We start from the raw sequence: 13,227 nt of genomic DNA, 5'->3' as shown, positions 1-13,227 counted from the left end.
ACTTGTACTACAAAATATATTCAATTAAGCAACACAAGGTATTGCTTTTTTTCCCCCCACACTTTCCTGGTACTATGGTTGATGCTAGCCATGCACATAGAGTTTTCTCTCCAAGCCTGTGCGAGTGAATAGACAAATCTACGCAAGTGGGCTATTGTATTCTGACAGGCAGCACTAAGGGCTGTCAGAATACTTGAACAGTGCCTGAAACGGACTGATTACAGGTGCTGTTCTGTCAACAATTTCCCACTCACCTTTTCCAAGAAAAGTCAGATGAAGAATTTACTTTTGTTTATCTGGGTGTTGCCGACAGGGTCATCCACTAGGCGAATTTCTGCTGATTACACATGAATTGGTTTTAATTTGATGCCTTTATTGCCAGCTTAACACGTTACAGAATTTTACTAGGAGTCTGTGTAATTCACAAGAACCCTTGTAAACCTCCTTTGGTGGAGTCAACACACGTCTGGCTCCCATTAGGTACCGGAAACTCATTGATTTTGCACTGCCCAACTCCACTCAGAAACCGGAAATCCAATTCATACAGCTTTTTTAGTTAAAAGTTTTATTTAACAAGTGTTAGTTTTCAAATGTAATTTTATTGACTTTGTTTCACATTATGATGCATGTGCATTTATTGCTGGCATCATTGCTAGGTGGTACAACGTGTATACATTGAAAAAAAAAAAAAAAAAAAAAAAAAAAAAAAAAATTATATATATATATATATATATATATATATATATATATATATATATATATATATATATATATATATATATATATATATATATATATATATATATATATATATATATATATATATATATATATATATATATATATATATATATATATATATATAACCATCTAAAAAAAGTAATGCATAATTTACTTTTAATAAACTCTGTATAATTTAATTCATATTAGGAGGGGCTAATTATTAACAAAGGAAAGGGCTCCATCCTGATCAGATAATACAAGTGACTGCTTCATTAGCTATATTAGAATGCTCAGACGAGTGAAAATGAACACAAATCGTTACCAATCAGGCATACGTGTGGCGTACTTTACTGCAGAGGTTGGATCCATTTGATATCACCAACATATATATAACCCCAACCAATGACAATTTCAGATCCTTCCATAAGCCCTTCTAAAGGTTTGTTTTACTTGCAACCACTTGACCATCTGAACAATTTCAGTCTAAAGAGCAGCAATTTTTCTGTATGTTCCATACAAAGACATCACTTCATTCCCATTAGCCTGCTTCTACATACTGTTTATCATCTGCTTAGCCACACTGTTATACATTTTATGCCAGCCTTTCTCAACCTTCTTATCCCAAAGGAACCCTTGAAAAAATGTTCAAGTCTTGTGGAATCCCTCTAAAACCAGTTCGTCGGTGGTCAATGACAAATATGCCCCTTACATTGGTGGTCAGTGGGAAGAATGCCCCCTTTACGGTAGTGGTCAGATTGCCATCCTTACAGACAGCTAAAAAGATCATTGGTGTCAGGCAGCTGGCTCTGCTAAGTGGCAATGATCCTGGAACCATCAGATAGGAGGTCAATCAGTCACCACTCAAGGAGCCCCTAGCAACCTCTGGAGGAACACTAGGGTCCTATGGAACCCTGGTTGAGAATGGCTGACTTACGCATTTTGGTATTGCTAAAAAGACCCTGCTTTGATATAATTTGCAAATAAGAACATGTATACAGGGAGTCGTTTAGTCTTGTAAAGAATCATGAGATATGCATTTTAGCCAATGTTGTACTGCCATAAACAGTCAATAAATACAAGAATTGGAAGTAGCATACAAAGGTTGGCTGCTTAGCAGGTAACACAAAATGAACATACTTACCGTTAGGTTTCTGCAGATCTATAAGAATACCAACATAGGACTGAGATGTGCATGCAGTACACAGTCTAATTCTTGCTTTCATAGAGATGGTGACTGGAAATAAAGAACAAGGCTCCGGTAGCAAAGCAAGATTTTGCAGAAACCTATGCAATTGTATACCAACTGCCACAATTGTTTCGGGAGTAGTGCTTTCCCACATTCTGATACTGTTAAACAAAATTTACAAATACATCTTGTAAAAGAGCACTTCACAAAGTCCCAATAATAATAATAAAAAAAAAAAGTTGTTTTCAGCCTTAAGAAAACATTATAAGCCAGAAACAAAACTTGAGAGATGAACAGATATGAGAGAGAGGAAAACGCTGAATTTGTCTTCCTATGCAGCCTCTATGGAGTCCTCGTCCACACGACGGCCTTGTGGCTGTAACAACAAACAGGAATTACTCATAAGTCTATTACTTATGGCCAGGTTTTCATTTTTGTACAAAGATTTAGGACTGTCGTACCCTACCCTTTTACACAAACTATTTTAATACCAAAAGGCAATAAGAAAAATAAAATCAGAAGGCAAATAGGCAATACAAAGTATTGGAGGTATGCATATGGTATCAGTTGTTGGTCCAGCATTGTCCTGGAACCTCAAGTACCCATGTTGTTATTGCTTTGGACCATATAAAATGTATTATATAACTGTCATTCTAGGCTATAGCTTAGTTCACACCCCTATGATTCAAGGTACATGTAAAAGAAAATGATGGCTTTGGAATATATGGTAAGAAAAACTGAGGTAATATAGTTTATACTCATTAAGATTTTGACCATTCCTCTGTATTTTCTAACGCAAATGAGATCTTCCTAGAGCAGGCTTTAAAGCGCAAGTGCACAAAAACTTCCATGTGTGACAATATGCTGCAGACATGAAGTTCATAGGGCATAGCATCCAAACATTAGACATAAAGGGGGTGATTTATACAAAAGGAAGATATAGGAATAAATCAAAATTCAGATTTTATCTTCCCAGAACAGGTTAAAAATGAAAGCTACTTGACTACTACTACTACTACTACGTGTAAGAGCCCTATATCACTTTTGTTTTCATATACAGCACAGAAAGTTTTCAGTTCAAAGACTCTATTGCCCTGCCTCCATATCATGTGTGGGTACAATAAACAACAAGTATTTTCATGATGATTTGGGATTTGCAGAAATCTGCTCCACCTTAGAAATATTCTTGGATTAAATGCTGGAAAATGAATCATCATTCATACAGGTTTTATCTTGAAGCATTCAAGTAGAACTATAGGCAAAACTAATTTTGGATAGAGCAAAGGAGGGTTATAACCTCAGTCTGTTTTGTTTTTGCCATCTGTGATTTACCTTCACATCCTGTCCCATAGCCAAAACAGGAAGTGAAAGGAAAGACCTGTAAACTAAGGAAATCCCATTGGGGGCCCCCCAGGTCACCAAAACCCTGTCCTATTGGAAGATTTCCACTCCATTACTTTGGGGACAAACCAAAAGTTGGGAATTTCTTTTACTTCCACTTTTGATGATAATGGTAAACAGGACAAACAGAGGGTGAATTTTCCTAATGGGGGCAGAGGTAGCAATAAAAACCTGACAGCTGTTCTATTCAATCTCTACCCTACATCACTTCACCCACTCCAGAACCTGATCCTCTGAACACAGATGCTGTTTCTACATACCTAAGTTGTTTAACATAAACATTAGCAGGAGGTCGCTGAATGGTAAAGCAAGGGTCGCATTCAGCCCCCAACATATGGAAGGATGTGGGATTGGGCCTCCTACATATGGCATATATTTTATGGAATGACCAGTTATTGATATGTATGGGATGACATTGTTGTCTCCAGTGTTTTCATTATTTTGACAGCATCCCTCTATGTATAATGTACCTAAACAACCACCGCAACAAACAGTTCTATTAAGAAAAAAAAAAAAAGTATTTCCTATTAATCTCAACAAAAGACAAAAAGAAAAAGATTCTTACTTTGTCTTATAGCATAATTCAAAGGTTGATTCAGTATGGTTCAGACTGTTTAAGCTATAATAATTTTTGCCTACTGTCACTTCTGCAGGGACAATATACAACCTGGAAATAGAATGATATCTTAACAAGGCTAAACTCACCTTCACAAATATATGGGTGGGTAGGAAACGCTTCAGCATATGACTGGTGTAGTTTGGAAACCTCAGAAGATTGATGTTAAGAGATGGCAGTGGTTGGTATCCTGCCATTAGTGGGTAGAAATTGTACAGCATCTCCTGCTCAGTGCCAGGAAGGATTTGGAGTCGAATCTACAAAATATGACTTATGCTTAGTCAGAAGCCAAATGATTATGACGCCAAATATGCAGCGTCTAGCCATAAAAGCATGACTAACTATTATATAAGCTACTTGAAAAAAATCTTTTCAGTAGCTAAAGTAAATGTAAATGAATACATCCATTAACAAACATTAAATGACTAGGCTTACTTGCTTGAGTCCAGAAAACATGAAGGCGTCGCTTGGCTCCACTGCAATTTCAATATCCTGGACTAGCCCTGTCTTGTTCTGTAGATGATACTTTACTGGCAGAGACTCTCTTACTCTTCCAAAAGATGGGAGATCTAGGCAAGAATTAAAAGTCAGCCTTTAGTCACACACACATTAGATGAATCTCTGTAACAGGACATTTCAATGTAATAAGCGGCAAGGTATGCAGGGTGACACAAAATGTAAAGAACCTGTCAACCTTTTGCACAAAAAAAAAACGCTATGTCTGGCGCAAGCCCAACACATCACATCACCCAGAGAACACCATCCCCACAGTGAAACATGGTGGTGGCAGCATTATGCTGTGGGGATGTTTTTCAGCAGTCGGGACTGGGAGACTGAACAGAGTTGTGGGAAAGATGGATGGTGATAAATACAGGGATATTCTTGAGCAAAACCTGTACCACTCTGTGTGTGATTTGAGGCTAGGATGGAGTATCACCTTCCAGCAGGACAATGACCCCAAACACACTGCTAAAGCAACACTTGAGTGGTTTAAGGGGAAACATGTAAATGTGTTGGACTGGCCTAGTCAAAGCCCAGACCTCAATCCAATAGAAAATCTGTGGTCAGACTTAAAGATTGCTGTTCACAAGTGCAAAACATCCAACTTGCAGGAGCTGTAGCAGTTTTGCAAGGAGGAGTGGGCAAAAATCCCAGTGGTAAAATGTGGCAAGCTCATAGAGACTTATCCAAAGCGACTTGGAGCTGTGATAGTCGCAAAAGGTGGCTCTACAAAGGGGGGGTGAATAGTTATGCACGTTGACTTTTCTGTTATTTTGTCCTATTTGTTGCTTGCTTCACAAGAAAAAAAAAATCTTCAAAGTTGTGGGCATTTTCTGTAAATTAAATGATGCAAATCCTCAAACAAAACACAAAAAATGGCAAGGGGGGGGGGAACGGGACGGGGTTTCAATACTTTTGCAAGGCACTATGTATATATGTGTGTGTTATTTATTTATATATATATATATATTATATATATATATATATATACACACACACACACACATACACACACATATACGTAAATACAAAAAAAGAAACACTGGCAGCTAAACAAAAATTAACACAATAGTGAACATAATCAACATAAAAGTGAACATAAGGTCTTTATGGAACATAACGTGTTTTATACTCTGTCAGCAAGATTCTGTTCCGGTGTATAAACATCACTAAATTATTACGGCTGTGTGCCTAAGAGTCGTAAGTTTTGGTTCACATCAGAAACATACATAACAAAACAGTGTTGCGCTTTCTAAATAACTACCAATAAATCCTTAAAGAGGATTGTGTATTGTTCACTACTCCCAATCAAGGAACACGAATATTTGATTGTGCACTCAGTATCCTACCCTATTGCAAGTTAATCATTTATTCTCTTTAAGGATTTATTGGTAGTTATTTAGGAAGCTCAACACTGTTTTGTTATGTTTATTCTATATGTGAAGTGAACACATTTTCTGTGTGCCGCAGCCAGGTGGGGGGGGGGGGGGGGGGGGGGGGGTAATTTTTCAATTTTTGGGTTGTGGTGGGATTTTGTCACATCCCCTACTATACATATCACTACATAGTGATTAACCACTTCAATACCAGACACTTAGACACCTTCCAGCCCAGGCCAATTTTCAGCTTTCAGCGCTGTCACAATTTGAATGACAATTGCGCCGTCATGCTACACTGTACTTTTTTTTTATCATTTTGTTCCCACAAATAGAGCTTTCTTTTGGTGGTATTTGATCACCTCTGTGGTTTTTATTTTTTGCGCAACAAATAAAAAAAAAAGACCGAAAATTTTTAAAAGAAAACCAAGTTTTTCTTTGTTTCTGTTAAAAATTTTTGTAAATAAGTACGTTTTCTTCTTCAATGATGGGCACTGATACGGCGGCACTAACGGGCACCGATGAGGTGGCACTGGTATGCGGCACTCGTAGGTGGCATTGATGGGTGGACACTGATGGGTGGCACTAATGCCCCTAAGGGTGGCATTGCTGGACATCACTGCAATATAATGGTGCCAATCAGTGCCCATTTGTGGGCACTGATTGGCACAGATTGGGCATTGACTGGGCACATGTGGATGGCCATGGGGTACATACCTGGCCATCCACATGTTGTCCCCTTCCCTGGTGGTCCTAGTGGTGATCCCTGGTGGTCCAGTGTGGTCATCTGAGGGGGGGCTGAGCTGATAAACAATCAGCACAGACCCCCCCCCCCCCGTCAGGAGAGCCGCCGATCGGCTATCCTCTACTCTTCCTATTGACATCGTGATCAGCCGTGATTGGACAAGGCTGATCATGTGGTAAAGAGCCTCTGCCGGAGGCTCTTTACCAAGATCTGACACACCACTCCACCGATCGCCACGATGCGCACCCCCGCGGCGGCATGTTATCCTGCTGGATGTCATATGACGCCCAGTCAGGATAACTGAACCAGCGCCCGGCCGTCATCTGCTATGGGCCGGGCGGGAAGTGGTTAAGGTTCTCATTTGCGCATTTTCTGTGTGTGCAGCAGCAAGATGGGGGGGTATTTATGGAATTTTGTTATATCGCCTATTATTCATATCACTACATAGTGATTAAGGTTATTAATATTTGCGTTGATAGAAATTTGTTTTATTGTTTCAAATCAGAAACACACAAGAACGTGCTGCACAATTCAGTGTAATGGGATTTTCAGCCCATTCATTTGAATGGGCTGAAATCACACTGGATCGCTCCAGAACTAGTGCCTGCACCACTTTTAAAAACACACTGTAACCGGATCGTATGGTACAGCGGTACCATGTGATCCGGTGCAGACAAACGCACTGTGTTTGGGGTGTTAGCATTACAATGACACCCGCAGCAGATCCCACACTCAGTGCAAACAAATGTGCACCTTACTGCAAAGGCTAGTTATAGGTTAGGGTGGTTGCCATTCTTTTGTACAGTTGGTTGAATTTGATGAAGGGACGCACTGGATGCCTTCAGCTGCAATTGTGCTCTTGCTGGGCGTCCAGTGCGTCCCTGTACCTTAAAGAAGGGGTGAGCTCCCTCCAGGTAAACCTGCCCTTAATCTAGCCACTGCTTTAGTAATGCAGAACAAGAAGCCTTGACACAGGCACTGTAGCTTACACATATATTTGCAAATGTGTTTTTAACGTAAATGGTTAAACATGGTCAATTAAATTTTTCTTTTCCCCACATTCTGTTTTACAAAGCAGCAGTTTCCAACAGCATAGAACATTACAAGACAAATACAGTAATGCCAAAGTATCAGGTACATAATGAACCCTCTTGGCAGTTAATTGGATTTTTTGCATGCTAGTTGGTAAGTGTGCTGGGAAAATGGGATTTTTGACTTACCGTAAAATCCATTTCTCTGAGTTCATTGACAGACACAGCGCTCTATTATTCAGAACCATAGGGATATATCACCCTCTACAGGAGTAGGACACTAGGCATAAAAAAAAGACTTGGCTAAGCCTATGGGCAGTCCTAGGTAATATACACCCCCCTCTCTGCTATAGGCCTTCAGTTTAGTAACAAGCAGTGTCAGAGGAATCAAAACTCCCTAGAGGGGTGGGAGCTGTGTCTGTCAATGAACTCAGAGAACTTAATTTTACAGTAAGTCAAAAATCCCATTTTCTCTTTCATTCATTGACAGACACAGCGCTTCATTATTCAGAACCATAGGGATGTCCCAAAGCAGTGCCAAACATGAGGGGTGGGACAACGAAAAATCCCAAAGCTAAACACAAGAGCCAACCAGGTAACAGGAGCTCAACACAGAACAACTGGAGCCCAACCTGAACACTACACACCCCCAAGAGAGATTAGACCCTCTAAACAGCATCCCGCAACACCTTGTGGCCAAAAGAAGCATCCTCAGATGCCAGCACATCCACGTTGCAGAATTGTGCGAAAGTGTACACCGACGCCCAAGTGGCCGCCTTGCAAAACAGCGCAGCTGAACCCTGATGGAAGGCCCAAGAAGCAGTAAGCAGCCAAGTAGAATGCACCATAACAGGGAAAGGAGGAACCCAGCCCCTGATAGAATAGGCCAGAGTCATTGTCTGTCTGATCCATCTAGAAAGGTCTCAGAAGCAGCAGACAGCCCCTTCTTTGGCCCGTCCATGATCACAAACAGTGTGTCTGATCTCCGAAAAAGACCCTGTGACTGCCAAATACACCCAAATCATCTGAACCCGTAGGACATTTTGACCTGGGACACAGGGAAGGCAATGCTATGTCCTCAGTCAAAAGGAATCAGAGGAGGGAACCACGGACAAGGACCAAGAACCACTTCATCTTTGTGGACCACCAGGTAAAAAGTATGACATGGTAACACCTACAGTTCCGACACCCTGCGAGCAGAGGTGATGGCAACCAGAAAAGCCACCTTCTGGGACAGAGCAAGCAGAGGAACCTCCCGAATATTTTAAAAGGGAGGCTCCTATAGAACTGAACACACCAAGAGCAGATCTCACGGCGGTAGAAGAGACTGCACCGTAGGTGGCAGATGTCGAACTCCTTGATTAAGAGCACGCACCAGGTAGTGAGAGACCAGGCCAAGTTCTGCTCAACCCCCCCCCCCCCCTGCCCTGCCAAAATCTCGGAGAGCGAAGCCACCAGAAGGGACCCCTGGTTTTCTGGCTCAGCCGAATCTGATAGCCCAGAGACCTCGGGCACTTTACACCAGGATCTCACTTGAAGGGAGCTCGTAGGAACTGCGCAAATGGAACCGCCTCGAAGGTAGATACCAACAAGCCCAACACCCACCTGCAGGACCACAGAGAGGCCCACCTGCGAGACAACATTAGTTGAAGCAAAGCATGCAACTTCTGGAGTTTGTCCAGAGGAAGAGACACTGGCTAGAGATGAAACCAGAGTCAGGCTCAGATAATCCAACTTTCTGTAAGGAGCCGAAGCAGACTTCAGGTAGTATAGAAGCCAACTGAAATCTGTGGTCTGTATAGTGAGCTACGTCGCCCCTCAGGGTAGTCGAGGAGAGGCTCGCAGAAGAAGGTCGTCCAGGCAGCCCAGGACCACTATACCCTGCTGACTTAACCACGGCAGAACTGATGCCAACACCTTTGTGAATATGCGTGGAGTGGAGGCGAGACCAAAGTTCAACACCTAGAGCTGATAATGCTCATCTCCCAAAGTAAAACAGAGGAAGTGTTGGTGTCGGGCACATATTGGAGTGTGTAAATAAGCATCTGTGATGTCGACAGAAGCCAGAAAATCCCCATGATGAAGGGATGCCACCATCGTGCAGATAGACTCCATTCTAACCTTCTGTACCCACTGGAACCGGGACAAGCACACCCTGAAGCAACAGGGCTTGCATATCCCCAAGGAGAACTGCCAACAGTACAGTGACAGACGACCAATTGGAAGGAAAATCCCTTTTCGGGGTTCAAGGCCGGAACACTAGGACATAGATCTCACAGGAAAAAATCCAAAAGAAAAGTAGTTTAAAAAGCAAAAACAAAAAATTGCCAGGACCAGAGATTCCAGCAGGGAACTAGGTCCTTACTCCTGACTAGGCAGAAAGAAAAACGAAAACCTATAGCAGAGAGGGGGGTGTATATCACCTAGGACTGCCCATAGGCGTAGCCAAGTCTTTTTTCTGCCTAGTGTCCAATTCCGGTAGGGGGCGATATAACCCTATGGTTCTGAATAATGGAGCGCTGTGTCGGTCAAGGAACGAAAGAGAAATCTTTGTTTATAATGTGCATTGCCCTTCCATGTCTACCTTCCTGCAAAGGCTAAGGATGGAGGTGGTTGCCACTTTGCTGCGCACACTCAGTGCGTTTTAAACACGGTGCAGGAAATGTGCACAGAACGCGGGTTTGTCCGCACTGCGTTCTAGTGTGAACAATGCCTTAATCGAATCTAATATTTTATAGAAACAAACAAAAAAAAAAAAAAAAAAAGGACTAAAGTTGCTGCTAATGCAAAGACAGAACAGAAGATAGGACAGAGATGATCTTACGCAGATGTTATTGTGTAAGTTACCTGCTTTAATATGGAGTGGAATGCTTTCTACCATCACATGTGGCAGTGTTACCACAGTGTTGACAACTGGTACATTTTCTCCAGCTGAGCTCCTATAAAATAGAATATGCAACCGTTACACAAAGCATGCTTAGTTAAAAAATATCAGAGGTAGGTTTAAAAGCTCAATGACTGCTTGTTAACAATAGTGCTATAGGATCTCTGATGACAAAGACTGGTATAGCACTGTATTTGGATACGTGGCATGGAACTCGATGGTTTAAAAAACAAGACCATATGATCTCGACTCTCAACAACTGGTGGCTGGAAAGGGGATGTAGAAATTTTTGGACGACTAAAAGAAAACATATTTAAATCCTGATTACAGAAAGAATTGCATGGGGAATGGTATACATTCACTTTAAAGAGCAAGACCAATGTCATTATAAGTCACAGTATGTGTTTTAATTTGACAGACTTCTACCACATCGGTCCATTAAATGATCAATACACAAATGCGCCTTATGTGACCAGTGGATTTATACATACAGAACATATACAATTCTTATCCAATCATTTTATGCCAGTTCTGGTTGTTCAACATATTATTTGTGGTGCTTTACTCTGTCTGATCCAGTGCTGGAAGAATTAGTCTATCAATGCATCAGGTCCTCATCCAGCTTTTTGTAATAGTAACAAGTCACAGAAAGGGATGCAGAATATTTGTTCACTTTTGTCCTAAAGAAAAGGAACCAATTCCAAGTTCACAACCTATATACCCACTTACCTCTTCCACGATATAATATAGCTGCCAGTGGCCACACCATTCTGAGGATTTGCTACAGGAGGACACTGGAGGCAGAAACATTCACTGGCACTCTCTCCAGTCTGTAAGACAACTGTCAGCAGATAGGGAAATTAGAACACACACACACTTTGATTTGTAAATATATTTTTAAATTGATGGATTGTGTTTTTATCTGCTACAGTATTTGTGGATAAACAGTGAAAATGTACCACATTTTTAAAAAGCCTTCAATTGACTTGTAATTACGTTTGCCATGCATTGTGCCAGAAGCATAATTTGGGTTTCACAGTAAACAATTATTTTAAATTGTTCGTTTTTCTGATCGCTGTATTAGTGTCACTGGTTACGCTAGTTAGTGAGGTAAATATTTAGGTTCGCCGTCAGCGTTTTATAGCGACGGGGACCCCCATATACTACCTAATAAAGGTTTTAACCCCTTGATTGCCCCCTAGTTAACCCTTTCACCACTGATCACTGTATAACCGTTACGGGTGACGCTGGTTAGTTCATTTATTTTTTATAGTGTCAGGGCACCCGCCGTTTATTACCTAATAAAGGTTTAGCCCCCTGATCGCCTGGCGGTGATATGCGTCGCCCCAGGCAGCGTCAGATTAGCGCCAGTACCGCTAACACCCACGCACGCAGCATACGCCTCCCTTAGTGGTATAGTATCTGAACGGATCAATATCTGATCCGATCAGATCTATACTAGCATCCCCAGCAGTTTAGGGTTCCCAAAAACGCAGTGTTAGCGGGATCAGCCCAGATACCTGCTAGCACCTGCGTTTTGCCCCTCCGCCCGGCCCAGCCCACCCAAGTGCAGTATCAATCGATCACTGTCACTTACAAAACACTAAACGCATAACTGCAGTGTTCGCAGAGTCAGGCCTGATCCCTGCGATCGCTAACAGTTTTTTTGGTAGCGTTTTGGTGAACTGGCAAGCACCAGCGGCCTAGTACACCCCGGTCGTAGTCAAAACAGCACTGCAGTAACACTTGGTGACGTGGCGAGTCCCATAAATGCAATTCAAGCTGGCAAGGTGGCAAGCACAAGTAGTGTCCCGCTGCCACCAAGAAGACAAACACAGGCCCGTCGTGCCCATATTTCCCTTCCTGCTGCATTCGCCAATCCTAATTGGGAACCACCACTTCCGCAGCACCCGTACTTCCCCCATTCACATCCCCAACCAAATGCAGTCGGCTGCATGAGAGGCATTTTTATGTCCTCCCGAGTACCCCTACTCAACAAACCCCCCCAAAAAAGATATGTCTGCAGCAAGCGCGGATATAGGCGTGACACCCGCTATTATTTTCCCTCCTGTCCTGACAATCCTGGTCTTTGCATTGGTGAATGTTTTGAACGCTACCATTCACTAGTTGAGTATTAGCGTAGGGTACAGCACTGCACAGACTAGGCACACTTTCACAGGGTCTCCCAAGATGCCATCGCATTTTGAGAGACCCGAACCTGGAACCGGTTACAGTTATAAAAGTTACAGTTACAAAAAAAAGTGTAAAAAAAAAAAAAAAAAAATAGTTGTCTCATTGTTCTCTCTCTCTCTATTCTCTCTCTATTGTTCTGCTCTTTTTTATTGTATTCTATTCTGCAATGTTTTATTGTTATTATGCTTTATCATGTTTGCTTTTCAGGTATGCAATTTTTTATACTTTACCGTTTACTGTGTTTTATTGTTAACCATTTTTTTGTCTTCAGGTACGCAATTCACGACTTTGAGTGGTTATACCAGAATGATGCCTGCAGGTTTAGGTATCATCTTGGTATCATTCTTTTCAGCCAGCGGTCGGCTTTCATGTAAAAGCAATCCTAGCGGCTAATTAGCCTCTAGACTGCTTTTACAAGCAGTGGGAGGGAATGCCCCCCCATCGTCTTCCGTGTTTTTCTCTGGCTCTCCTGTCTCAACAGGGAACCTGAGAATGCAGCCGGTGATTCAGCCAGCTGGCCATAGAGCTGATCAGAGACCAGAGTGGCTCCAAACATCTCTATGGCCTAAGA

The 13,227-nt window shown here is 41.9% G+C and overlaps 1 protein-coding gene across 1 annotated transcript in view; it reads right to left on the bottom strand.

Annotated features, from left to right (window-relative positions):
- Positions 1-863: 863 nt before the first annotated feature.
- TRAPPC11 (trafficking protein particle complex subunit 11) overlaps positions 864-13,227 on the bottom strand; it is a 102,798-nt gene continuing 90,434 nt past the window's right edge. Inside the window, exons 26-30 of the mRNA XM_073607031.1 lie at positions 11,193-11,304; positions 10,427-10,518; positions 4,362-4,495; positions 4,016-4,183; positions 864-2,285 (exon numbers count right to left, since the gene is read on the bottom strand). Of these exons, the coding sequence (XP_073463132.1) occupies positions 2,241-2,285; positions 4,016-4,183; positions 4,362-4,495; positions 10,427-10,518; positions 11,193-11,304 (551 nt within the window). The 3' untranslated portion in view covers positions 864-2,240. The remainder of the gene's footprint in view (positions 2,286-4,015; positions 4,184-4,361; positions 4,496-10,426; positions 10,519-11,192; positions 11,305-13,227) is intronic.

This window comes from Aquarana catesbeiana, linkage group LG01, assembly GCF_042186555.1.
Source record: "Aquarana catesbeiana isolate 2022-GZ linkage group LG01, ASM4218655v1, whole genome shotgun sequence".
Classification (NCBI taxonomy): Eukaryota; Metazoa; Chordata; class Amphibia; order Anura; family Ranidae; genus Aquarana; species Aquarana catesbeiana.
Note: the sequence above shows the minus strand (reverse complement) of the source record. Positions and strands in the feature narration are given on the sequence as shown.